This window comes from Sus scrofa, chromosome 18 (assembly GCF_000003025.6).
Source record: "Sus scrofa isolate TJ Tabasco breed Duroc chromosome 18, Sscrofa11.1, whole genome shotgun sequence".
NCBI lineage: Eukaryota > Metazoa > Chordata > Mammalia > Artiodactyla > Suidae > Sus > Sus scrofa.
This window is the reverse complement of record NC_010460.4, coordinates 1,308,087-1,335,445: the sequence shown is the minus strand read 5'-3', so window position 1 is coordinate 1,335,445 and position 27,359 is coordinate 1,308,087. Positions and strand designations below refer to the sequence as shown.

The following is a 27,359-nucleotide window of genomic DNA, read 5'->3' as shown; positions in this document are numbered from 1 at the left end:
ACCTGCTCTCAGCCCGGCCTTCTGTAAGGACCCTGGCCCTGACCCTGGGAGTCCGATCTGCTCCCTAAGCAGATGCTTGAGCAACCTGGCCTGCCACCCGAGATCTGCACTGCCTGTTATGACCACGGGCTGCTGGTGGCACGTCCAGCTGAGGTCAGCACCACGGCTGATGGACGCCTTCTGGAAGAGTCTCTGCTGAAAAGTTACAGAAATGGTGCCAAGCAGGAGAGGAGGTGGCGGGGGGTGAGGGGAAGTGGGGGTTCGAAATAGATATCCAGCTGGTAAATTCTGATTTTCCTGCTAAAACTTGACACCCTGCAAGTTTCAGCGGTGCTGGGGCCACAGGTCCAAGCTGCGTTCTAGGGCGGAAAGTTAATAAACTGATGGCAGCCTCGAGACAAAAGTGGCCAAACCATCTTAAAGTCTGAGTTGCCAAGACAGGGACAGCCGAGCATTTACTACAGAACCCGATGGGAGAGGTTTGTTCCAGAGACACCAGAAGGGAGTGGAGCTGAAGAGACGGGTCCCCAGACATCAGAGGGCTGGTGACACGGCTGCAGACACCCCGAGTGAGGACGTGGAAGACAGAATCCAAAGAAACCAGGCGGCCCACACCTCACAGAAAAGCTCCGGAAAGAGGAAGGGTGCCAGGCATGTGGGGAAACCAGGGGAGTTTGTGCGGGTTTGTTTTATCGTATTTTAGGCAGCATCTGCAGCGTATGAATGTGTCTGGACCAGGGATCAAAGCTGAGCTGCAGCTGTGACCTACCACCACTGGATCCCTCACCTACTGCACCACAGAGGGAACTCCTCTGTGTATGTTTAAGCCAACATATCTTACCGAGAACGAAGCCCTGCCTGCTGTAGATAAAATCATTTTCCTGGGTTGATTGCCATTCTGCCTTGGCCCCTTTTATCAAAGAGAAGCTTTTTTTCAAACCAGAAAGGACAGAGCGGAGACAGGGGCTGAGCGATGCTGGCAGGTCCCCGTCGCCCGCCCCGTGAACAGGAAGGGGCTTTACAAGCCTTCCAGGTGTGGCCTCAGGAGGTGCCAGCCACGTCCGGGGCAGCAGCCTGCAGACGTGCAGCCTGGCCGTGGCTGGTTTCGACTCACAGGGTCCCTGGACCTGGGGGTCTCAGGAGCATGACCAGAAAGGGGAAAATCTTAGGTCTGGACACCAGGTAGTCAGCTTCTCAAGGACCCAGAGAAGCGGCTGGACCCCCGACTCTAAATCTTGTGACGATTTGGAGGGGGGGAGGCCCCCAAGAGAAGAGGAGCTTATTAGGAACAAGTCACATTGGAAACCAGGGGGGTTATTTCAAAATTAAAAAGACTAAAGAGGAGTTCCCGTCGTGGCACAGTGGTTAACGAATCTGACTAGGAACCATGAGATTGCGGGTTCGATCCCTGGCATTGCTCAGTGGGTTCAGGATCCGGCGTTGCCGTGAGCTGTGGTGTAGGTTGCAGACGAGGCTTGGATCCCATGTTGCTGTGGCTCTGGCATAAGCTGGTGGCTATAGCTCCGATTGGACCTCTAACCTGGGAACCTCCATATGCAGTGGGAGCAGCCCTAGAAAAGGCAAAAAGACAAAACAAACAAAACAAACAAACAAAAAGACTAAAGAAATGTAAGATCCAAGATGCGGTTACAGGAGTTCCCCGTGATGCAGCGGGCTAAGGATCTGCCATTGTCACTGCAGCGGCTCGGGTCACTGCTGTGGCGTGGGTTTGATCCCTGGCCTGGGAACTTACATATGTGTGGGGGACGCAGCCAGCAAACCCCCACCCCAACAAAATGCATCTAAGCCCCCTGGCTGCATTCTGGTTAAGAAACAAACTGCTATACATGACATTCACGGGAATATGTTGGAACATGGCATTAGATGAAAAGAGGGGGTGGTTGATTTTCTCGGGTGTCACGACGGGGTGCTGGTTGCGGAGGAGAAGGTCCTTCTTTTTAGGAGACACAGACTAAAGTATTCAGACGTCGTGATGCAACAGCCCGCTCTGAACCACTGCAGCCAGGGACGAAGGACAGGAGGCCACACAGGAGGCAAGGTCTGAGGGGCAGGCGTGCGGGTCTCGCAGGTGGGAGTGTAGGTCCCCGTTGAACATTATTTCAACCTGAGTGCACGCAACTTCTGCAATAAAAAGTGCAGTGGGTCACGCCACGCCGGGCACACTGCTTCTCCCCAAAGCTCCCTCGGATGCCAACAAGGACCCCTGGGTCCAGAGGGTAGCTGTGGGCACGCCCCACCATCTCCTTCCACTCCACCGGCCTCTGGCTCTTGGGGGACGGTGTAAAGGGGACACTGCACACGTGGCCTTTTTCTCCATTGCCGTGGGTGCCTCCGGCTGCGCAGGAGAGCGGCTAGCAAGGCGCTGGTTCATGGAACAGCGTCCGGAATGCTCTGTCTGGAACCTTGGCAGCCGCACCGTCTTCAGCAGGTGATCATGACTTTATCAGTGACTTGAAGGCAGGGGAAGAAGCATGTTTATCTAAGGTGCAGGTGACAAGACGCTGATGGGGGGTGGGTACTGCGGTGACCAGGGTCACAGTCCTTCTGATTTTGAACCAGGGTCCCCTGTTCAGAGGCGAATGCAGAGCTCAGCTCTGCGGATGGGTGGACGGCTCGGGCCAGGGCTGCCACATGCCCCCTGCGCAGGGAGGGTGACCTCGGATGCCCCGCTCCAGGAGGAAACACACCCCATGACCCCTCTGGAGGCAGGGAAAACCAGTGCATCCCAAAGAGGGGGCTGGGCTGCCCCCCTGCCACCTCCGCGCCCCCTGGAGGTCACTTCAGTGCTGAGCCGGTGAGCAGCTCTGGGACGTGGCTGCAAGGGACACAGAGAACCTGGCTGCACCGGGTTAGACGTTGCACGAGGTCAGCGGTCTGACTTCCAAAGAAGGAGGGAAGAGAAGATAGAGCTGGGGGCGGTGAACGATGCAGTCGCTGCAGCTCCCAACCGGACCAGCAGCCCCTGCTCTCGGCAGCTCCAGGGCATCCCTGGAGGGGACAGGGGGGTCCGCTGCCCAGTGAGCCCCCAGCACGGAGTCCTCCTCCTCTGCACACTCAGAGCACAGCCCACGAGAATGCCTGGGTGCTTCTGCAACACGCTGCCCTTCAAGAAAATCGTCAGCCGCAGGCAGCACGGCGTCTGCCTGTGATGCTGCAGAGAAAAGAAGCCCTCACAGAACTTGCTGGGACGTTTTCTTTTCAGCACCAACAAGGCCACAGCCTTCCCCAAATGCAGAGGCAGCTATTCAGCTGCGTTTCAGCCAAACGAGTGAAAAAAAGACAGTCAACTCAGGATCTTCCTGCGACCTGTGTACCTTTCTCGTGGAACCACTTCATGGGAGAGGAAAAGCCTGTTTTTCGGGTGTGGGAGAATTTCCCATGATCGCTGGAGGCGAACCAGGTCACTGAGAAGCACCACCTGGCTGCGGGGAGAAATGCTGCCCAGAGCTGGGGCAGATGGGAACGGAGGGTTTGTGTGAGAAGAAGTTGTTTTGTGAGTTTTATGGGCAGTGATGCTTCGTCGACATCCGGCGGCCCCTGCACCTATCTCAAACATTCCAGCGCAGCATCTTAAATCTTGGCTCACTTTTGCACAAGGGGGGTGGGGCAAGCAGTGTTCCGTCAGCACAGGGCACGCGGGGTCCCATGCCACTGCCCTCATCATCGGAGGAAGGGCCGGCTCTGGGGGACTGAAGGGGCGAGTCTGGGGGTCACAACGTGCTCTGCCTGGCAGCTGTCCTTTTCTTCGCATGCGGCCGAAGCCAGGTGACACCAGGCGCCCTGACTTCCAGGAAGAGTCCACCCTCCCCCTAATCCGGCCGGGCAGGCGGGGAGCAGCGCTGTGAGCCCCTAAAGCCAGACCCCGGATACGGCCCCGAGGAGTTTTTGCTCCGTCTTCTCGGACTCGGGTCTCCGGCTTGACATCTCTCCGCTTTCATCTCAAAGTGGTCCTGGGTCTCTGTTTCTCTCTCTGGTTCTTGTAAGTCAGGACCAGGGTTTCTGTGCTTCAGAACGACCCACCCAACAGCCCCACATTTCTGCCCGATTTAAAAAGCAGGTCAGCGGAGCACTGCATACTTCTTTTGAAAAATGCAAAGAACTTAGAAAGCATATTAAATTCTTCCAACTTCTCGGATATCCAACCAGACCTGGCACAGTGCCACCACCATCTCGTAAATGCTAGCTGCCTCCTCCTTTGAACGGTAAGCCGTTGGCAGCTAGAATCTCCCAGCTGTCCGGGGGTGGAAAAGTCACTCTCCAGGCCACTTTCGAATTTCCCACCAACCTGCCAGCTGGGCCGCCTCCCAGCCTCAGCTGGGCCGACCCAGTGCCCGGGGGTGAGGTGGGGATTAGGGGAGACGTTGCAGCCAGGTGCCAGGTGAGCAGAGACGGCAGGGGGGTGGGGGAGCGGAGCCTGTGGCTGCCCCTGGAGGGGGGGTGCTCCGGGGGGGCCCGTGTGATGCTGATCCGGGAGCAGTGGCAGCGGCGTCTCCTGGGTGCAGGACGGACATGAGGGCAGCACAGGGGCAGCGATGGTTCAGAGGAGGGACCAGAGGTGGGAGGATGGGTGGGTTCCCGCCAAATGCAGAAACGACAGAACACGGCAGGAGGAGCAAATCTATCCAGAGACTCGAGTGGGGCCCAGTGACACCCCTGCCTGTGCCAGGGCGCCAGGGAGCACATCTGACACTCGAGGCCATGTCGTGAGTGCCCAGCAACCACGGTGTCAGCACTGGCTTCAGAGACGAGCACGTGGGCCCACCCTGGTCTGCACGCTCATCCATCAGGGACCGCGTCTTTGCCGCCAGGAGGGAAGAGCCAGCCAAGACGGAGCTGGGTTTCAGGAAAGGAAGGAGGCTGCCCTCCCTGGGGGAGTCCGGTGACGGAAGCACCTGCTTGCAAGGGATGAGGGCTGACGTGTGCTGAGAGCGGAGAACAGAGGAGATGGGAGTGGACCCTCACATTCGGGATGCTCCGGGCATCCACGCTGCCTCTGCAGGGTGCTGGCCCATCACCCGTGGGGCCCGGGGCTCAGGCTCTGGATCGGTGAGCGGGTCAGGGACGATGGCTGTCGTCTAACTCCTGGCGCCAGAGTCCCAGGGGGACGGTGCTTCCTCCTGAAGCCCTTGCTCCAGCCAACGTCCTGCAGGCCCGGTGCCGGGTACAGGGTGGATGTCTGGGCATCCTGGGCCTCGCCCGAGGCTGCCTCGAGGCTGAGGATGGGATGTCCGACGGTCCCTGAGTTCCTGGCCTGTGGATGCACGGCTGACCCAGCACAGACTGAGACCAGCGGCTGGTTGGGCTGGAGGGCACGCAGCCGGGAACAGGCCGCCTTGTGCAGGAAGCTGCGGGAGGCGTGCGTGGGGACGGGCCTGTGAGCCGGGATCTTTACTGCCGGGGACTGATGACCAAGCACAGCCAGGCCAGTACTGCGGGCTGACCATCCATCTGCCCAACAGCTGGCCGTTAGGGTGCCGTCGGAAGCCCCATCTCCCTTCCAGGGCCTCTTTGAAGACAGCGGCCAGGCTCGTTCACGTGGCGTCAGCAGCCCTCAGCATGTGGCGTCTGCGTTTGGCTTTTCTTTTCGTCTCTTTTTTTTTGCCTTTTTCAAGGGCTGCTCCCGCGGCATATGGAGGTTCCCAGGCTGGGGGTTGAATCGGAGCTGTAGCCACTGGCCTACACCAGAGCCACAGCAATGCGGGATCCGAGCCACGTCTGCAACCTACACCACAGGTCACGGCAACGCTGGATCCTTAACCCACGGAGTGAGACCAGGGATCGAACCCGCCACCTCATGGTTCCTAGTCGGATTCATTAACCACTGCGTCACGATGGGAACTCCTGGCTTTCCTTCTAAATATAAAACTTATTACAGCAGCTCCTGCTTTCGGTGCTTCTAAGAGAAAGCCCCTCAGACATCCTACGACTGGTCTGAACACTGACTAAACTGCTAGAAAGACCCACCCTCAGAGTGTGCTGAGATTTCACAATATACATGCGGTGTATAATAAATACACACGGCTGGTCTACACCCCTGCCTGGCATCTGAGGTGACGCGGAGTGTCCCTGCTCCTGTCCTGGGAGCAGGGGTGAGATCTTGGCTGTTCCCCACAAGGCAGGTGTGGGGCAGAGGGACAGGAGCCAGGCTGTGCATTTGGGGGGTGCCAGGCTGGTCCCCCACTGGCTGTGAGGGGCTGGCACAGGGCCTGTGACCCAGGGAGTCCGTCCCTGTAAGGGGCGATCTCGCTCCGAGACCCAGGGCTTTGCTGTGCCCTGGAAAGTGCCAGCCCACAAAGCACGTTCTGCACACGTGACGTGGGCACGGCTCTCTCCTGCCCGTGTCACTGGGACAGTCACTCCACACACACACCTGTCATTCGTAAGGTCGGCCTTCGGTCAGACCCTTCGGTCACAGACACATGTCCTCTCCCTTCCTCGAGCAGCAGGCGGCCTGTGTTAATCGCAACCCAGACCGGCCTGGAACCTGCCAGAACCCAGGAGGCTGGTGTGTCCAGAGTGAGGGACCAGACTCTGCCTGCCAGTCCCTTTGTGCCCTCTGTGGGCCTCTGCACCTGCGGGTCACTCATTCCCCCCCCAACACACACATGGACAGGGGCTGGTGTCTGGCTGTGTCTCTAGTCCCTGGCGATGGCTCCTGGGCAGACAGGACGTCCTGCTGACACCGTAAGGCTGAGAGCTGCCGTGTCACCTGCCCAGCTCAGCTGCGCCCATGAGGGGCCGGGCCCTGCGTGACCACCGTGCCTAACCCACACGGCTCCGGGGCTCAAGGACGACCGTGTGATCCCAAGGACAGATGAAGATGGGGCTCCCAGGGCCAGAAACGAGCCTCGAATCAGAGGAACAGCAGCGCAGTGCGAGGCTCGCTGGCGCCTGGACGTCCCACCCCGTGGCTTCAGGACTGGGCGTCACTGGGTGACTGTCTCCTGGCCTCTAATTTATTTATTTTATGGGCGCCCTGTGGCATATGGAAGTTCCCGGGCCAGAGACAGAACCCAAGCCTCTGCAGTGACCCAAGCTGCTGCAGCCAGGTTCTTAACCCACCGTGCCACAGCGGGAACTCCTCCCCACTCTTTAAAGTGACAGGAATGGATTGACCTAGAGATTCTCGTACTAAGTCAGACAAAGAAACATCATGCAGTATCACTTCCATGTGGAATCTAAAATACGACTAAATGGACTTAGTTACAAAATAGCGAGAGACCCACAGACGTGGGAAACAAACGTATGGTTACCCAAGAGGAAAGGGAAGCACGAGGCGCTCGGGATTCACACACACACTGGTGCATGTGACACAGCAGGGCACAGGGATCTCTACGCAGTGTCTTGTCACAGCCTCGACTGGAAAAGAATAAAAAGCTATCTGTCTTGGATCTACCCGCATCGATGTGCTGTCCACCTGAAACCAACACTCCATCCTAGGTCGGCTCTACTGCAGCAAAAGATAAAGCAAGGGGACAGCACGGGGGCAGCGAGGGGCAGCCCGTCCCCACCCCGGAGCCCCGGTACGCACAGGTCAGCACTGCTGGGCAGCGGTTCTTGGCCACGTTCTCGTCCTGCTGGGCCACGAGCGAGCTGTTGGGCTCCGCCTGGTAGGCACACAGCGCCTCCCACTCCTTCTCCAGCCGGTTCTTATTCTTCAGGTGGTCCTCCATGTAGGCCTGAAAGGGAAGGCAGAGTCAAGGGCGCCGCGGGGAGGGCACCGCGGGAGGCTGGGGGCCCGCGGCGTGGTGGGGCAGCACCCCCTTCACCTGCACGGACGAGGAGGGAGTGGGCTGGCGCGGGGTCTGGTAAAAAGACCAGGACCAACCAGAAGCAGGAGCTGCAGCAAGGCTGTGGTTTGGGTGTTGGCCCCAAGCAGGTCAGATGCAGTTACTGCGGTGCTGTGTGGGCATTCGGATAACTCAGCTGTTGTGAAAACAGGTGCCCCCCGCCAGAGACCAGGTGACCAGCCCGAAGCTAGGACAGCCAGGCGCGAGTGAACGAGAGGGCACTGCCAGGGAGGTTACAGTGCCTCACTTTTGGGGGTGGGGGGAGTTAATGCCGGTGGGGGAGGGGCAGGATCAGCAGGTGCCAGGCACCCAGCCCCGAGGAGAGGGGTTGGGGAGGTCCGAGCGGGGTGTGAGGCGCTGCCTCTGGGCTGCTCCCTGCATGGAGGAAGGAGTCAGCACAGGTACAGGTGAAATGGTGAAACAAAGGTATTAATAACCTCAGTCTGGGGGAGCATCTCAGAACCACCAGCTACCAGCAGCTACTATGTGGCAATAACTGCAAAAGCCACATAACACAGTTTGAAAACTATGTTATGTATCCAAGCAAAGCCAGGTCAAAGGGGTTTCTGTTGCCCCAGCTCCTGGGGTCCGGGTGGGGCAGTGGGTGGTCCCTCCTGGGCCCCCCTGACAGCCCCGGAAGGGCGCGACCCTGCCGCACGCGACGGCGACGGTGCTGCTTGGTCAGAAGACTTGGTTCCTCAGATACGGGCTGATGGCGTGGGGGCCACAGGAAGGCCAGGCGGGAACAGGGGGGATGCACTGGGGTGACTGGTGGGCATCGGGAGCAGCTGCCCACCCACGGGGGCCGGGGTGGGGGGGGCGCAGTCCTGCCGCACACGTTCCAGGGTTGGGAGCTCAGATCCATCCCTGGAGGGCCGCCCCGCTCCCACTTCTGTCTGCACACGAGTCACTGTCCCTATAATTGTCCCCACTTTTCGAACACACCGTGGGTGCTGCACCCAAGACACCAGGCTGCTCTGACGTGTGCAGAGGGATGCATGGCTGGAGTCACTAAACACAAAGGCAGAAACAACACGTATCTGACCCTCTGCTGCTCTGATCTTAATTTCCCTTTTTTTTTTTTTTTTTTTTTTTGTCTTTTTGCCATTTCTGAGGCTGCTCCCGCAGCATATGGAGGTTCCCAGGCTAAGAGTCTAATTGGAGCTGTAGCCGCCGGCCTACACCAGAGCCACAGCAATGAGGGAACCGAGCCGCATCTGCAACCTGCACCACAGCTCATGGCAACGCCGGATCCTCAACCCACTGAGCAAGACCAGGGATCGAAACCACAACCTCATGGTTCCTAGTCGGATTCGTTAACCACTGCGCCACGACGGGAACTCCCGATCTTAATTTCTTCTGGGCCCCTGTGTGTTGGCAGCCAGACCACAGGAGGTGGACAGGGAAGCGAAGGCCCCCAGAGCGTCCCCTCCACAAGGTCCCCCGAGCCAGTCCTGCCCACGTGCCCTTATTGATCTGTTCAGTCCAGAAAGGTTGGATTTTAAAGAAAAGCACTTCAAAGGCCTCTCACATGCTGCTTGTGGGTTTTCAACGGGTCATTTGCGAATGAAGGTTTTCAAATATGTCTACGCATCCAATGAAACACACACCCATGTGCAGACACACATGCACACATATACACACAGACAACCCCAGGGCCAGATCTCTAGCGGTTACGTGCTCAGCGTCCAGCTAAGGTTTACTCGAGCCCTGACCCCTCCATCGGCCCGGCCATCTGCTCACGCCACTGACCACCTGGCTGGGGTCCCGCCGAGGTCAGACGCCGGCTGTCGTCCCCCCACTGCTCCTGGCCATCCGGCTCATCGGCACCCCCTGCAGGGGACAGAGAGGCCTGGGGGAAGGAAGCAAACTCAGGCTGGACAGTCGTGCTGGGGCCCCACTGCCGTCGGTGAGACCCTGGCTACAGCCAACGCACACTGTTTTGCACCGTTTAAGTGGCACAGTGAGAAAATCTAAACCACAGACTGCTTTCCTTCCGAACCATCAGCATGGGAGAGCAGATTCATATTTTTTTGGAACCAAAGTTACCCTAACGAGGACAACGCCTTTGCATGATGCAGGAGCTAAGTTTGTGGAAATACTGACAGGCTCGCCATCTATCCTGAAACACGGTGTTTGCTGGGGCGGGGGTGGGGGGTGGCTGGGAAGGAGGGTGGCTCTGGGTAAGGGGTACCATCTCAGGGCTTCCGCAGTTACTTGTCCCAAGGCTGGTTCACGTGCCATCTTACAGAGGCGGTGAAGTGGGTCCTGGCAAAATGCTTCTGGATCCTCACTCTTCTTTGAAAAATGCTCCGTTCACAAAATCCATCAGGAACGCATGCGCCGCTTTCAGTAAAACAAGAGGGTTCTAGGAGTTCCTGTCGTGGCTCAGTGGTTAACGAATCCGACTGGGAACCATGAGGTGGCGGGTTCAATCCCTGGCCTTGCTCCGTGGGTGAAGGATCCGGTGTTGCCGTGAGCTGTGGTGTAGGTCGCAGACGCGGCTCGGATCCCGCATTGCTGTGGCTCTGGTGGAGGCCGGTGGCTACAGCTCCGATGAGACCCCTAGCTGGGGACCTCCATAGGCCGAAGGAGCAGCCCCAGAAATGGCAAAAAGACAAAAACAAACAAACAAAAAAAGGATTCTAAAATGATGCACCCTGGGAGCGTTAATCCAACCTCGGGTGTTGCCTGCAAAAGGGGCACCAGATGTTATCTTGATCCTTGCAGACGGCAGCTGTTTAACGTTCCCATTTACCTTCACTCTGGAAAGGGAAGCCCTGCAGCCAGTCGTCTTGAATTTCTACGCGCGGACGGCAAGAAATAGAAACGGGGGCTCTAGAACCCAGGCTTGAGAGATTCTGCGAGAAAGAGCAGTTATTGTTCTTTTTTATTTTCATTGCGAATTAAGTTATCGAAAGATGTGCTTGACTATATTCAAACCAAGGTAAATTTTTCCCTCTCTCGGCAGGTATTTCTCTCGTGGGTCTGTGTTTGTCCTGGTCTGGTCGTCGCGGTTTGGTCTGTTCTCTTGTTTCCCGATGAATATTTTTACAAGACACTGTTCACAGGCTTAAATGGAGGTAATTTCCACCCATGTCTTAGGAGTTTTTGCTCTTTCTGTTTGTGGATTAGATGCTTTTCTTCTGAGACGCCAGAATATATTTCATGTTGTCTGTGAGGAGGCCTTGCTAGTGAAATAACGTGTTTTATACAAAAACAAAACCTGCCACAATAACTTAATACTGTGAGGTCCCTTCTCTTCAGGGATGTGGCAACAGGTGCACTGGCTCTCCCCAGCCACTCTCACCTCCTGCAATTAGGTGAGTGAGCACAAAATTTAAATACTATGCACCTTCTTCCCTGAGACGGGAGGTGTTCTGGAAGCTGACATTTAAAATACATTCATTTAATGTGTGTGTGTGAGGGGGTGTGGTGGGAACGGCAGGAGGCTTAGTTTAAAAAAAAACAAAACTGTAACGTTTTAGTCCATAAATAGCACATGTAGAAAAGAATCAGAAATGAAGGTGAGCAGAAAAGAAACCCAAAGGCTGCTGAAAACTCCCCTACCTGGAGCTAATCGGAAGGCTGTGATCAATTCTGCCACGCCCGGCACACGGGTGAGCAGTTGCTTTCTGTTTTTCTGTTCCGACAATCGTTGCCTAAGCTTTGGACAACTTCAGTCTTGTAGGATTTTCTTCTTTAAGTTGAAAAGATGCTGAGGCTTGCCCCTTCCATATGGGAAACCAAAGCCTAGGGAAGCGAAGCTGTTAGCCCAAAGCCCCCACAGCCAGGGCACGCTAAGCTGCCGTCCAGTGTCCACAAAGCGGCTGGGGTCACGGTCCTGCTGCTGCCTGGCCTCCTCACTGCTCCCCTGCCTTCAGAGAGCACCCAGGTCCGCATGCCCGGCCACAATGCCACGTACTTCAGCAGGGTCCAGACAGCACTGTCCTTTTTTTTTTCCTTCTTCTTCTCTTTTTGCCTTTTCTAGGGCCGCACCCTGGGCATATGGAGGGTCCCAGGCTAGGGGTCGAATCGGAGCTACAGCTGCTGGCCCGCACCACAGCCACAGCCGTGTGGGATCCGAGCCGCATCTGCAACCTACACCACAGTTCATGGCAATGCCGGATCCTTCACCCACGGAGCAAGGCCAGGGATCGAACCTGTGTCCTCATGGTTCCTAGTCGGATGTGTTCACCACTGTGCCACAACGGGAACTCCCCTAAGGGTTCCTTCTTTAACTTCCCTCTTATTTCTGCCTTTTTCCTGCCAGCTCTCAAATCCCCTTCTCTAGCCCAAGGGATGAGACCCTTTGGGCAGGAAAATGGCCAGTGGTTTCTGGGCCACAAGGACCTCGTGCCACCAGGTGGCTTTTCGGGAAATGCTCTCCCCGAGCTGGACAAACCACCGGCTTCCACATTTAATGTCAAACAAATCTTTTTACACAGACTCCCCAACCTCTGGAACAAAAGTGTTACTGACACGGTAAGGCGGCAATGTCTGTCCACAGGTTGTTGAAGTGGCCCAAAGTTGTTGTGCACTTGTTCTCTGATCAAACTGTCAACACCTTCAGGTCAAGGAAGAAACTCCTAGGAGCCCGGAGCACTTGGGACGCTCTGGAGCCTGATAGGTTTTGTTAATCGCCTCGGGAGCACTTCGTATCTGCAGGAGATGGATTTTCCCCATCCCTCAGCCTTTATGAACCTCTGAGGGACATTTTCCAATAGGAAGGCAGCTCTATAAGAATAAAATGGAGCAGGCACTGGGCTTGATTTGGAAAGATTTCTTTCTTTTTTTTTTTTTTTGTCTTTCCTAGGGCCACTCCCGCGGCATACGGAGGGTTCCAGGCTAGGGATTGAATCGGAGCTGTAGCTGCCAGCCTATGCCACAGCCACAGCAACGCAGGATCCGAGCCACGTCTACCACCTACACCCCAGCTCATGGCAACGCCAGATCCTTCACCCACGGAGCGAGGCCAGGGATCGAACCTGTGTCCTCATGGTTCCTAGTCGGATGCGTTAACCGCTGAGCCATGACAGGAACTCCCTGGAAAGATTTCTTAACAACGTACTAAACCAAAAGGTTTGGTCCCCACACCATGACTTTCTGGCCACGCGCTTCTTGGGAAACCTAATCCCACTGACTCAATTTACTGCTACAGACAAATGGGAGCCACAGAACTGAGTTCTCAGGTGGTTCCGAGGCTTGACCGAGTTCATGCATGAAAGACACGTTGGGAACTAGAAAAGCATGAACAGATGGAAGGGCTGGGTCTCGTTAGAAAGAGCGAGGTGGGGCATCTCTAATGTCTCTTCCATATCCTGTGACTTCGCAGGTCTGGGGACAGTTCCCACCACCTGATGAAACACACCACCTTAAGCCTCCGCTAAGAGCAGCCACCGACGGCAGCTTGGGCGCCGGATTTGAGGGGTGGGGACAGCAGCGCGGTCCCTCGCGAAGGGCACCCCTGCAGGTGCACTCGGCTGTCATGCATGGACACCACTGAAGAGATGAGAGGCAGCGCCACTAAGGGCACAGCTCGTGTTTCAACGTGGCTTCCGAGGCCCCGGGGCAGAGGTCCCCCAACCCAGGCAGCCTCCTCACTGCGTGGACCCGGCGGTCCTGGAGCGCATTCCACCCCTCTAGCTGCTTTCCTGTCACTGTTCTCAGAGGAGGGACCTCGCAGCGGCCTTGAGAAGAGGAGCACTGGAAATGCCAGTTCGGGGGATGGCGTGAGCCAAAGGCTGGCTTTTGGTGGGGAAGGGGCATAGGTGCCTGATGCGGCCTCGGTGCCTCCACCACGTCGCAAGCTGGACTCTTCATGGCACCGTTTACTGCCGTCACCGTCAAGGGTCAGTTTCCAGGGTCACAGGGAAAGGGCCCATCTTACTGGAATCTTCCACGTCAGCACATGCAACTTGCCTCTGTCTGTGGTCTCCACGGTGTTGGTGGGCAGTGCTCCCAGGATGCCTGAGACCCCAGGCTCCTGAGTGGCCCTGGCCACCTCCGATGCTGGGTTGGCGGGGCCAGAGAGCCCAGAATCTGAATCCAGTCCGCAGAGCTGGGACCCTCACAGATCCCGGCTGCCCAAGCACTCGACGAAACCCACATGGAGCAGCCACGAGAGCTGGGGACAAGCTGGTTTCAGGGCTGCTGAAAGTCGTGGCAATGGTGGATGTGGGCATACTTCCCACGAGCAGTGACGGAGACAGCGGGAGGGGCAGGTGGGTTTATGATGGTTGAAGAGGATAATGAAAAAAATAAGCTCTTAACACGAAACACGAAAGCTCCTGCGGGTGCTGGCCCATCGCCCAAAGCCAGCAACCTGAGACCCAGCGACCGTGAAGCCACGGCGGCCAGCACAGAGGAAAGGCTCACGTCAGCCTAAAACCCTGTCCCCGCAGATGCCAGGAAATGCCTGCTGCTTTGTGGGGTCTTCAGTTGGGAAACAAGTAGAAACTGTCCCCAGTGAAAGTTCATGTCACAGTGACGCTGCCAGAAACCAGCGCCTGGGGAGAAGACTCAGTAAAGACACAGCGCCTTCACACTTTTTTCCTTGGGAGAGGACGGCAAGGTTTGTGCTATAAAGACAGACGGCATCAGAGCCGCGCCTGCAACAGTGAGGAGCAAGCGGCTTCTGCCACCATTTGGGGAAATGACCTTTTTTCCTTTAAAAATAAATACGGTCACTTGTCTTCATTAATCCATTAAAGGGAAACGTTTATGTTAAATGTTTGAATTTGGAAAGTAAGACATTTAAGTTCTAAGCAATATATATATATATATATATATATATATATATATATATATATATATAAAAGCCGAAAGGAGGAATCGGACGGGGTCAAGGGCCTCTGGTCAGCACGTGGATGAGAGATGTGTGACGAGCAGACTGATCAGAAAAAGCATTTCGGTGTCTCTAGATTACTGCATCTGGCATATGTTAAATGTTCTTTATTCCTATGATGTGTCAGGCTAGGAAATTTGAAATTAGGAATTCGAAGGAGTCCATTCCAACCCAAGAAAGGACAGATTCCGTTACAGGACCAGAGAGCAGGGTTTTTTTGTCTTTTTGTCTTTTCTAGGGCTGCTCCCGTGGCATGTGGAGGTTCCCAGGCATGTGGAGGTTCCCAGGCTACGGAGCTGTAGCCACTAGCCTACACCAGAGCCACAGCAACACGGGATCCGAGCCGCACCTGCCACCTACACCACAGCTCACGGCCACGCCAGATCCTTCACCCACTGAGCGAGGCCAGGGATCGAACCCGCCACCTCATGGTTCCTAGTCGGATGCGTTAACCACTGAGCCATGACGGGAACGCCCGGAGAGCAGTTTTGCCGTTTCTTTGCTGAGGGAGATTTGCTCAGAATGGGCAACCTGTATGCCTGTATTCAAAGTACCACCTGACACCAGCAAGAACAGCAAGACTCCCGCCGCCCCACCTGCTCCACGGCTCACCTGTCGCAGGATCGCTGGTCTCATTGGATAGTTCAACAAGCATCACTTTATCGCCTTCAAGCGAGGGACGTCGCGTGCAAAGCAGCTGTCCGCGTGGCACGTTTCTGACAAGAGGGGAGACTCAGACTTGAGCAGGTGGGCTCGGTGCCCACCCCACAGGGCCTTCCTGGGAAAAGCAGGCACGGTTTGGACTCCAGCCTCGGGGCTGCGTGCACCGAGCCTCAAGGAGCAGGGCAGGGCCAAGGCATCAGGAAGGAGAAGGGAAGGAGCATCGCGAGGCTTTCATCTTCCGTCGCATTTTCAGTATTGCCTGGTGGAACTTTGCTCTCGAGGAGGAAACATTCCTGCAAGGACTCGAGGCTGGCAGTTGGCTTCCCTTCTCCCAGTGAACGGGAAGCGCTTAAAACCAGACGATACTGGCGTTCCCGTTGTGGCGCAGCAGAAACCAAGCCGACCAGGAACCATGGGGTTGCGGGTTCGATCCCTGGCCTCGCTCAGTGGGTGAAGGATCCGGCGCGGGCGTGAGCTGTGGTGTAGGTCATGGATGCGGCTCCGATCCCGCGTTGCTGTGGCTGTGGTGTAGGCTGGTGGCTACAGCTCCGATTCGACCCCTCGCCTGGGAACTTCCATATGCCGTGGTTGTGGCCCTAAAAAGATGGGAAAAAAAGAAACAAAAACAAAAACAAAAAAGCAAGACCAGATCATGTGGACCAGCGAGTGCCTCGGACACGGGCAGCGGAGCTGGCTTCACCCACCCATGTGCATCCGTGTCGTCTTCCCCGTCCCTCCTCTGAAAGCTCTCGTCCCAAGCTGAGCTGCTTCAAGGACCACGGAGAATCTCTGCAGGTCTGGTGCCCCCTGAAAACTCTTTTCCTGCTGCCTCAGTGTGACTTAGAAGGGGCTTCCGTTCTGCATATTGTAACTAAGCAGAGGGGCAGGGACAGAGGTTTTCTATGACTCACGGGCAGAGAAAAGTTCAACCGCTTCCGAAGGCAAAGCCATTAGAGAAAGTCCCCAAGATACACTCACGTCGGGTGAGACGGTCAGTAGGCAAGAGCCAGTGACAGAGAAGGGGCGCAGAAGAGAAACGGGACGCAGGGCACAGGTTTGGAGGCTGTGAACCTGACATCACTGTTTTCATTTAAAATCCTGTTTGTAACTGAAAAATAAAATACTGGAAGAACGAAGGCAACAAGTAAACAAAACCTCTAAAGAGAACGGTGTGTTTTTTTCAAAGTGTTCCCGAGCCCAAGCTCCTGGCTTTTCCACGGGTGCCAAGAGGTGGCACCTCCTGCGATGGTGGAAGCGCCGAGAAGGGAAAGGCAACTCTTGCAAAGCCGTGACATGAGAGGACCCGGAAAGGAGTTAAAGCCTGATTTTGCAGAGCCTGATTAATTGCAAACGCCAATGACTATATTTTTATTCTAAGTCTGAGTTTGGGTATTCTAAATCTACACGAGTCCAGAATGGCCAGAAAGCATATGGATCAAGTCCTTAAACAGGAGCTGGATGACGCGCAGGGTGTTTCTGGAGTCAGGGAACCACCAACCGGGTTCCTGGGCTGCCTCCCCAGGGGCTGAGCCATGAGTCACTCCCCAAGGTCCCCTCCCCTCAATCACGGGTTCAGCACATCTGCCCGGCACCTCCACCCACCTTTACTCTGTAGATTTAGGGAAAAAGAGCATCACAAGTTTAGCAAGACTGACAGCTGAACCCCTGGTGGAAAATGGTCAACACGGGTCCATTCTGTCTCAGAGGCACTCCCGCGCATAGACTTCAAAACAAAAAGTCATTTTGTCCTGATCACCTACTGCTTCTCACTAGGGGAGAGGCTTGTTCTTTCACAGGACTGAGAGTCGGTTTCCTGCTGGGGCTCAAGTGTGAGATCCTTTTGGGGGAGGGGGTGTGTGGCGAGCGTGGCCAAGGTGCTTTGGAGAAAGACTAGAAGAGAAGCCGTGGATGAACAGCACCCGCAAGGATAACTTCCCTTTGTATTTCTGAGCTGTCATCTTCAAGACGCTCTAAGAGTTTTAAACGAACAATCTCATGAACCTTCTCATCTTATTTGACATCTCGAAGCATGAGGTTATGCGAACACAGGCGAAATGCAAAGATCAAGACCTACAAGCCATGGAAAGTGATTGGGAGAACGACACCCTATTTCCATAAAGGGACAGCTCTTTACATTTAAATTTAAGGGAAAGAGGGGTGCCTGCCATTGTGCGTGAAAGCAGGCGTCCTCCTTTGATGGGGGAGGCAGAGTTAAGGCCGAAGCTCTTTCAGATTCTGCTCTTCCGTCGGCAGGTGTGGCCGCTTAGGCATCCATTCAGACTAAGGTCTGGGAGCCCGTGGTCTGAGCTGGGGCCTCGTGTGTCCTGAGGAGCCGGCCAGGAGCTGGGCTGATGCTTTAGCTGGAGATCAGGCCACCCATGAGCTGATGAAGACACCTTCCAAAGGTAACTTCAGACAGCAGAGAGTATAAGTGGTAAGAGGAAAGAAACCGCCACAGAAAGGCACCTGGGGCGGGGGGGGGGGGGGGCGCTGTGAGGGGTCTGCAGGGAGCTCCCTCTGATGGACTTGGTTCCTGAAAGATGGACGGGGCTGGACACTGGGGGGCAGGGGGTGGCACTCAGGAGAGAGCCTGGGGTGGGGGAGGCCGGGTGGGGAGCCCGGGGGTGGGCTGGGCAGTCTGGGCCCAGGTCCTCAGGAGCTGGAGGCCGTGGGGAGGGGTCTGAGGCTTATTTCAAGAGCAACGTGATGCCAGCGGGGGCGCTCGGCGGAGGAGGCGCTGAGGATGAAGATGCCCGGGAGAGGTCGCCCCCCTCCAGGTGGGACAGATTGACACCAGCCGGGCTGTGTCCATAAGGGAGCCCGGGGACACCTGTGGAGCCAGAAGTGCCGGGATTCCCTAATGGGGCAAATCCGAGGGATTTCGGGCCATTTAATGCAGATTCCGTTCCTTTCATTAGTCGACTTGTTCTCCCTTCCAGAGCTTAGCGAATGTTTGAACTCCTGATCCTTCCCACGACCACAGTGAGGAAATCTCTGACCCAAAAAACAAGGTCACAGGGAGTTCCCGTTGTGGCGCAGTGGTTAATGAATCCGACTAGGAACCATGAAGTTGCAGGTTTGATCCCTGGTCTTGCTCAGTGGGTTAATGATCCAGCATTGCCGGGAGCTGTGGTGTAGGTCACAGACGAGGCTCAGGGATCCTGAGTTGCTGTGGCTGCAGTGTAGACTGGCAGCTGCAGCTCCGATTGGACCCCTAGCCTGGGAACCTCCATATGCCATGGGAGCTGCCCTAGAAAAGGCAAAAAGACAAAAAAAAAAAAAAAAAAAACCAAAAACCCACCAAGGTCACAGCCTACATTCACCCGAAGGTAAAAATCTGAAAAATTCCATCAATAGTCCTGATATTTCTAATAACCTTCACGCTGCGGGACCTGGATGAAAGCGTCAGATAGTTGATGACACTAGTTTTTTCTCTTAGCCGTTCTGCAAACTCGCATGGAAGATACGTTTGCCCAGAACATCAAAGACAACGAACAGCCAACAGCTTAACCCAAAACATTTTAGCAACATCGGTGGAGCCCCTACCCTGGCCTGGCATCCTGTGACATATTTCCGCAAGGAAGGCACCCACCAAAATACAGACAAGGGTGTGAGTGCGTGTGGGTGGCCGCGTTGGGAGCTGGGACCGTCCCAGCTGCGGGGCAGCTTCCCAGGGAGGCTGGAAACCCCGAGTCAGCCCTGCCGACCACCGGGGGTCCCGGTGTTAAAATCATGAGGCTCACCGTGCCCTGGGCCCCGCCAACCCAGAAATGTCCTGTGTGAGAAATCCCGGGCTAAGCCACAGGCCCAGCACAAACATATTCAGACGAAACCATGACGACGTTGGGGCCGAGAAAATGAGAACTTTTAAGAAATGGTAAGTGCGCCCCTGCCCCAGGGACCTCGCCTGCTGGGCCTCCTCGGGCGCCCCGTGGGCGGGAGCCCAGAACTCCCAGGAGGGCACCTGAAACCCAGGCCTGCTCTTCGTGCACCTGACCTGCAGCCCAGCATGTGCCCGGGGTGGGGTCTGCCACAGGCCCCGAAAGCCACGTCCCTCCCCGCTGACCTTCCCCTGCACACAGACGGCGCTGTGGACACAGCACTGCCGGCCGTGCCCTCGCTCGTGGGGAAACCAGGACCAAGACACAAAGGGGAGGAGTTCCCGTCGTAGCGCGGTGGTTCACAAATCCGACTAGGAACCATGAGGTTGCAGGTTCGATCCTGGCCTTGCTCCGTGGGTGAAGGATCTGGTGTTACCATGAGCTGTGGTGTAGGTTGCAGATGTGTCTCAGATCTGGCGTTGCTGTGGCTCTGGCGCAGGCCGGCAGCTATAGCTCTGATTTGACCCCTAGCCTGGGAACCTCCATGTACTGCAGGTGGGGCCCTAGAAATGGCAAAGACAAAAAAAAAAAAAAAAAAAAAAAAAAAAAGAAAGAAAGAAAAGAAAAGAAACAAAGGCGAGACGAATGTTCAGGCCCCAACAGCTGGTTACCTTCCTCCGTGCCGCCTCCCCAGCATCTGGCACAGAACCCGGCCGGCCTGGGTGCTCAGCCAGGGCGCATGCAGGGTGCGGCCACCCACTGATCCCCGTCGGACCGCAGGCCACAGCTCCTCGGCCTCTGCCTCGGCCCTGGTGCCCCAGCTGGAGCTGCATGTGGGACACGTGGGTCTGAGGGACCGCCAGCATCCCTCTGAGAGGCTTTGAGTCAAGCCTTTGGGGCCTTGACCATGGACCCAGTGCCTCGTTTTGCAGTTTCCTCAGCAAGATGTCCTGTTTATAACCTTAAACCAAATGAACACCCAGAAGGGGAAAGGCAGATGTCTCTGCTAGGAAACAAATTTTCACTGCTTGTAGGAATAGTCTCATATATTTTTCCAACCTCTTTTTTTTTTCCCTGGCTAGCTTACCAGCGCTCTCACCTCTGCTGGGGTATTTGGGGATATTGTATAAGCCACTCCTGGAGAGAACGGGCTGCTCTGGGTCCTATAAAATATTCATTCACCTTCGAACATATTTGCACCCTGCTGTCAAACCCGGACAAATTCATCCGGAGTATCAGAAAATGGCTATTTTAATGGCAAATGCTTTTCCTCAAACCTCTCTCCACTAAAACATTTTCTTCGAAATTCTTTTCATAAGGAAGATTAACAGTTTCAACATTAGTGGCTAATCCCCTTTCATTTAAAATTCTGCTGATAAAATTCTTTGCTTGTCATTCAAATAGTAAGTAATAATTATAGATTTGAGGCTTCCATCTCTGGATTCATTAATGGTAAATTGCATGGGACTCTGAAGCATAAGGCGGCTTTGATACACCTCAAAATGCAATTTCCATAGCTTCCCTCGGCTATGGACAATTAATTATACAGTTAATAAGGGAAATATGTTAATGAAAGAAACATTATTCATCCAGACCACCTGCCTTTACCAAGTATCTTTTGTGTGTTTCTCTTCTTTTTGTCCTTGTGGTCTACAGACAGTAACACACACACACACACACACACAAAAACCTCACAATTGACAATGCGGTGATTTTAAGTATCAGTCTGCCAGGCTGAAGCTACCTCAATGAGCACAGGTCTAAAGAAAAATTAATTCAATTTTACGATATTGCCACTAATTTCTGCCTTTTAGAAGTTTAAGATGTCAACCGTGGCATTTTAAACTCCTGAAGTAGCTGTTTCTCGACCACAAAAATGACTGTTAAGTTGCCTTATTTCTATCAATGATACATTCATTTTCACAAATACATGAAAAACAGAAGAAACTGCGAAAAGAAAGATGAAGAGACCAGCCCCAGTCATTCTGAACGGATCAAACCCGCCTCGATGGTTCTCTCACTCATTGGGAAGCTCAGAGCCTAACAATAATTAAATCCTCTCGTTTTCTGGGTAATCAATGTTTGTCTAGAGATGCTTTGGGGCAGAACCTATCTTAACCTTTACAACAAAAGTTAATGCTTCTGAGACTTTGATGTGGAAAAGAAATCACTGGTTTAACCAGAAAAGTAAGCTGTCTGGCAAAAGCTATCTTTCTGTTTATTTTTAATTTTTTTTTTCTTTTTGCCTTTTCTAGGGCTGCTTCCACGGCAGAGGGAGGTTCCCAGGCTAGGGGTCTAACCGGAGCTGTTGCCATCAGCCTACGCCAGAGCCACAGCAACGCCAGATCTGAGCCATGTCTGCAACCTACACCACAGCTCACGGCAACGCTGGATCCTCAACTCACAGAGCAAGGCCAGGGATCAAAGCCACAACCTCGTGGTTCCTAGTTGGATGCGTGAACCACTGAGCCACGACGGGAACTCCTGTTTATTTTTTATAAATTGCTTGGACAATAGGAAAGGCTGCATCTGCAAAGAGGCGCTCTACAATAAATTCCTATTAACATAAATGAATAAAAAGTCTTTATTAGATGAGAAAACAGGAATTTGATTCCAACCTCAATCATAACTTTCTGACATCTTAAAAATTTCTTTAACCCAGGAGTGATTCAGAAATTCCAGAAATGTTCAAAAATGCAGTCAGAAACCAACCTTGGATCCCAGAGGTGACAGGAAACAAGAAGGGAAAAAAAAGTGTCATGACAACGCAGTTTTAAGATAACCAGCCCTCAAAGATCTAATACAGAAGCATATTCTGGGAGAAAACAGAGTCTCCAAAACAACCACCCTGCCACCTCTGGCAGGGGGAGGGGGGCTGGTGGGGGCAGGAGTGGGGGGCTAGTGGGGTTTGGGGGAGCTGGTGGGTGACACCCAGACAAGCCGTTGAGTGATGGAGGAATCGAGGTCCCCTCATTTCAGGGACTCGAGCCGTACTGGCTTAAGATCTTCTGAAAAAGCGGTTTTGAATAACGCTTCTCTGTGTGTGTACCAGCAGATCCACACGTTTAAAGGGCCACCCACCCACGCCCCCACCCTCTCCCCGTCAGACGGCTCCCTACAGGATTCAAGTGGCCAGTTCCAAGCAACAGTGACAGGAGCAGCTTCTCTCTGAGACCCAGCACCTTCGCTATCACCCAACTGACACGCACACACCCAGAGGAGACAATTTTCACTCGGCAGATGACGACAGTCCTTCAACAGGGAAACCTTTCAGGAAGAGGGAGGAGGAGGACGGTTGCCTAGCAACCCACAGACAGCATCTCCCGCATCATAAAGCAGCAGGTCTTTTCTTAGCAGCAGCCTTTTATGTTCTGTACCAATGATGGGCTCATTACGATTTTCGGATGAAGTTTTTAGGGAGAATAAAGAGTTCCAGTGAGGGCAGTAAAGGTTACCGAGGACTGCAACACAGACACGCATTTTCCCTCCCACATCCAGGTGGGAAAGGCTGGATTCTGTGGCACATTATTAGAAAATACGTGCATTAGTTCTAAAAGTGCCCTTTGGAAGTAGAATGTTTGGTTTTTAATTTCCTAAAACCCATAGGCTGCATGCTTATGAGCAATAGTACCAGGGAGGGGGAAGAGAAACGGCACTACTGCTGAAAAAGCTCACGCAAGCCTCAAAAATCTACTTCCATCGCTTCACCGACCAAACCTGCTAAGAGCGAATGGAGCCCAGATGCCTGAGTCTATCTGCCCTCTTTTTCCAGACCCTCCAACCGGCAGTGACACAGCTAGAAACGGTGAAGAAAAAGACAGAACCAAGACCCAGTAGTCAGCACAACAGGCAGGAGGTGGCTGCCAAGGGCTCTTTGTTCAGTTGCTTTGAAACGAGGAGTTTGAAGAAGAGGAAAGAAGAGAGCTGATCCATCCAAAATTATTTTCACTTTTTAGGGTGAGACGTTCAAGACCAGCGAATGTATTTTCATCTTTCCCCAGGTCAGCTGCCAATCATGCTGCCACTGCCCCGATCACACGCCCGCGGGTTCTCGAGGTTGGATGGGTGAAGCCGGAAGATTATCAGATGTCTTCCTCCGGCTCTTCCGCTCCAGCGAGACCCAACCGCGGAACCTGTGCCCACGCCTCCCGGCAGTGCCTTTATCATCACAGCACACACGCCATTGGAATTTCCCTGTGGCCAGCAGTGCTAGCATCTGGGGTCCACTCACCTGACCACCTGCCTGCTGCCCGGGGTGCCCGTCAGGGCGCATCCACAGACGGCGCATTTTGGACACACCGGTGTGCAGGCACTTCCCGAGGCGAGGTGACCCCTTTGCCACACACAGAAAGGGACGTGTGGGAACTGGCCCTGATGAGGTCACTGATTGCTGTCTTGGATCACAGGTAGCTACCCTGAGATGCGTGTCTTTATTATGCAAAACATAAACTGGTGGAGTTCCCATTGCGGCTCAGTGGTAATGACCCGACTAGTATCCCTGAGGACGAGGGTTCCATCCCTGGATCCGGCGTTGCTGTGAGCTGTGGTGTAGGTCGCAGGCGAAGCTTGGATCTGGTGTTGCTGTGGCTGTGGTGTTGCTGTGGCTGTGGTGTAGGCTACAGTGCCAATTTGACGCCTAGCCTGGGAACCTCCATATGCTGTGAGTGTGGCCCTAAAAAAAAAAAATGACATGGTTCTTAGAAGTGCCTGTCAAGGTGACAGTGACATTAACTGGCAGCAGCCCCTGCCCTGTTTAACCTGCAACGAGTTATGTCCCTGGAGGTAAGACTAATGAGATAACGTGAAAGGCCTCTACGGGGGGTGTCTGGAGATGCTGGGGAGATGGCACAGGCCACCTTCACAAACTAAGAGAACTCCTCGGGAATCCACATGAAGAGGGAGGGGAAGCAGCAGGCGTGGGACCTGAAGCCACTCAAGCCTTTGAGGGAGAGGCAGGGCCAAGCGATCTTCCGGACCTAAAACCCAGGGTCCTGGCTTCCACTATCCAAATGGGGCCATGGGGAAACCTGGCATTCAGGAGGCAAGGGGCTGGGTGTGAGCCCCCCAAACCAGGACCCTCAGGAGACCTCACTGTCAGTAAAAAGATTTGCTTAGGCCACGAGGAAGCTCACCAGGCTCCATCGGGACTGAGGATGGAAGACATTTGGCCTCTGGGGCTCGTCTAGGATTGAGGCTCAAAGTTACACTATATCGCAGTCTGGGGATCCCTGGGTGGGGGTTGATAAGAAGATGGTCCTGGTTTAGGGCAGCCCAGAGGAGCTGGAGTCGTGATCCCAAAACCTCTCTTTTGAGGTTAAGACCATCAGCATAGGCGACACCAAATTCTGAGAGACAAAGCCCCGCTCACGAGGAGCTCATAATCTGAAATTACAGAACCCACGAGATCACAATCACACCCAAGAGCAGGTTTCAACGCATGGGATCTTAGGTCATAGAAGTGTTAGATGAGAAAAATCAAACACTGCACCTGTAACAACTGAGGACATTACAAGAGGCTCAACAACATGACAAGGACAACAGAGCAGGCTGATCTGAAAAAGGATAACAGGACAGCTGCAAGTGAAAAATATACTCCTGGAAACTGGGGAGATAATGGATCACACAGTGGATTAGACACTGCTGAAGAGAGACAAGGCAGACTGGATGGCAGACTTGAGGAAATCCCGCATAATGCAGAGCAGAGGACTCGAGAGAGAAAATGCAGGTGAGTAAGAACACCTGCCCTTCTCGACTAGAGAACTGAGAGAATGGAGGAGAGTCACCTTGAACCTGTAAATGCGCTGGCATTCTCTAGAACTGAGGGAAGACCGGAATTCTCTGATTCAGGAGTCAGAGTACATCTGGACCAAAGGAAAGAGTACACATATAAAAACAGGTCCATACCAAGACACAGCATCAGGGAATTCCAGAACAGAAGTGTAGAATTTAGAAAGTATGCCGACCCACGAAGGAAGAGCCCCTGGACCAGCAACAAACGGCCTTTCCCACAGCAGTGAAGGTAAGAAAATGGTGTTTCTAAAGAAAGGAGATGGAGTTCCCGTCATGGTTCCATGAGGTTGCGGGTTTGATCCCTGGTCTCACTCCGTGGGTTAAGGATCCGGCATTGCCGTGAGCTGTGGTGTAGGTCGCAGACGCGGCTTGGATCCCATGTTGCGGTGGCTCTGGCATAGGCTGGCAGCTACAGCTCCGATGAGACCCCTAGCCTGGGCACCTCCATATGCCATGGGAGAGGCCCTAGAAAAGGCAAAAGACAAAAATAAAAATAAATAAATAAATAAAGTGAGGAGAGAAAATCAACTAGAATTGGATCCTTGTCTAATCTATCAGGCAAGGGTGAGGATTAATTAATCAAAAATGGAGGGGGGGCTTCTCACTAAAAGAGTGAGAGAGGGATATTTTATCCCAAAACAAGGAACCCAGAAACAAGGAGCGAGGGTGATGAAAAAAAATCTGGTAGGTAAGCGTCCACCTGACCTGGCACTATGAAAATTAGTAATAATTAAGGGCACAAAACAAGGTAAAACTAAAATCCTGGGCAAGTGTGTATCAGGGGAGATGCGGGTTCAGAGTCAGAGCTTCTGAGTTTCCTTGGGGAGAGCAGGGATAGGCTTGTCAGAGGCATCAGAACAATCACTGCTGAACCAGAAGAGAGATGGCGGGAATAGGCAGACCCAGCTGTCCCAGCAGAAGTTAGGGGGTGATGCCACCCCAGACGGTGATGCAGGGCACAAGAGCTGAACCTGCAGAGGCCGGGAGATCAGCACCTCGTACCCCGACTTCCACACACGGTCCGTCTTTCACCTTCCCAGCCCCTCTTGTGACACCGAGGAGGTCTGGGCCACAGGGAGAGGCTCTCCCGCCAAGGGCCACCTTCCGAGCGCCTGCACTATTACCCGGCCTCGTAAGCTGTCCTGGTTTATGGGTGGGGAGACCCAAGCTGACAGTCTGGGGCTGCCCCAGGCATTACCCTGGGGACCAGCTTTCGTCAGAGCCCAGACCCCCTGAGCATCTCCAGGTCCCCTCCACTGACTCAGAAGAGAAAGCGGTGGTGACCTGCCAGTTCCTGCTTGTCTGTCGCAAAGACCCTCACCTGGCAGACCAATAGCTAGATGTCACATTTTCTGTTCATGGAACCGCACACAGACAGAGCACAGCCCCTAATGCTGCAGCTCAGGCCACCCAACATCTGGCCCAGGGTCCCTGCCACTTGAGGCTGCGTGGACACCCCGTTTCCCCATAGACGCATCCTGTGTGTGGAATTGGGGCTCCCTGAGGAGCGATGACCTTTCCTGCCCCGTGTCCTGCCCACCCCAGGCCAGCTGCTCCTCCGTGGCCAGGACCCCACACCTGACCCCAGGTCCTTCGGCCACCCAGCCCTCATGGAGGACAGACAGGGTTGTGTGCTCGTGGTCCGAGCCGTGCATGCCTTTCCACTCAGATAGGTTGTCAGTTTGTGAGGGCAAGACCTTGGCATTCAGGAAGCCATGGACCACCTACCACAGCCAGGAGCTGCGCAGAGGTCAAGGGTAAGCTGTTCATTTAGCAACGATGGGTGGAACCGGTGGTTCTAGCACCATTCTAGCCCTTCAAACAATAAATGCGATTTTTTTTTTTTTGTATCTTCTAGGGTCACACCCATGGCACATGGAGGTTCCCAGGCTAGCTTGAATCGGAGCTGCAGCCACCAGCCTACACCACAGACACAGTAACATGGGATCCGAGCCGCATCCGCGATCTACACCACAGCTCTCGGCAACACCGGATCCTTAACCCACTGAGTGAGGCCAGGGATCGAACCTGCAACCTCATGGTTCCTAGTCAGATTCATTAACCACTGAGCCACGATGTAAACACTGATCAATCAGATTTTTAAAAATAACAAGGCAAGTGACATCCCCTCCCCCAAATATAATAATTAGTTCTGCGCCCCCCCAATAAAGACTGGGGTGGAAAACACACCCCTTGCCTTAAATCAACACTAAACCATCAACCATACAACTACAAATGTAATAAAATTCATTTAAAAGCCCCACCAAACCATCACGGATCATGGACATCACAGGCCTGGAGGAGCCTGGGGGCCGAGGGCATGAGGGGGGCCGAGGGCATGAGGGGGGCAGGCACCATCACAGCCCCTCAACACGGGCTGCACCCCCGGCCAGGGCCCCACGGAGAGGCTGCAGCGTGCCTCTGCAG

The 27,359-nt window shown here is 54.4% G+C and overlaps 1 protein-coding gene across 3 annotated transcripts in view; it reads right to left on the bottom strand.

Annotated features, from left to right (window-relative positions):
- The window catches only part of PTPRN2 (protein tyrosine phosphatase, receptor type N2), a 668,485-nt gene that overhangs the window by 54,164 nt on the left and 586,962 nt on the right, over positions 1–27,359 (bottom strand). For all 3 annotated transcript variants that reach the window (XM_021079161.1, XM_021079162.1, XM_021079163.1), the window contains one exon: positions 7,553–7,700. In XM_021079161.1, coding sequence (XP_020934820.1) covers positions 7,553–7,700 — 148 coding nt within the window. The remainder of the gene's footprint in view (positions 1–7,552; positions 7,701–27,359) is intronic.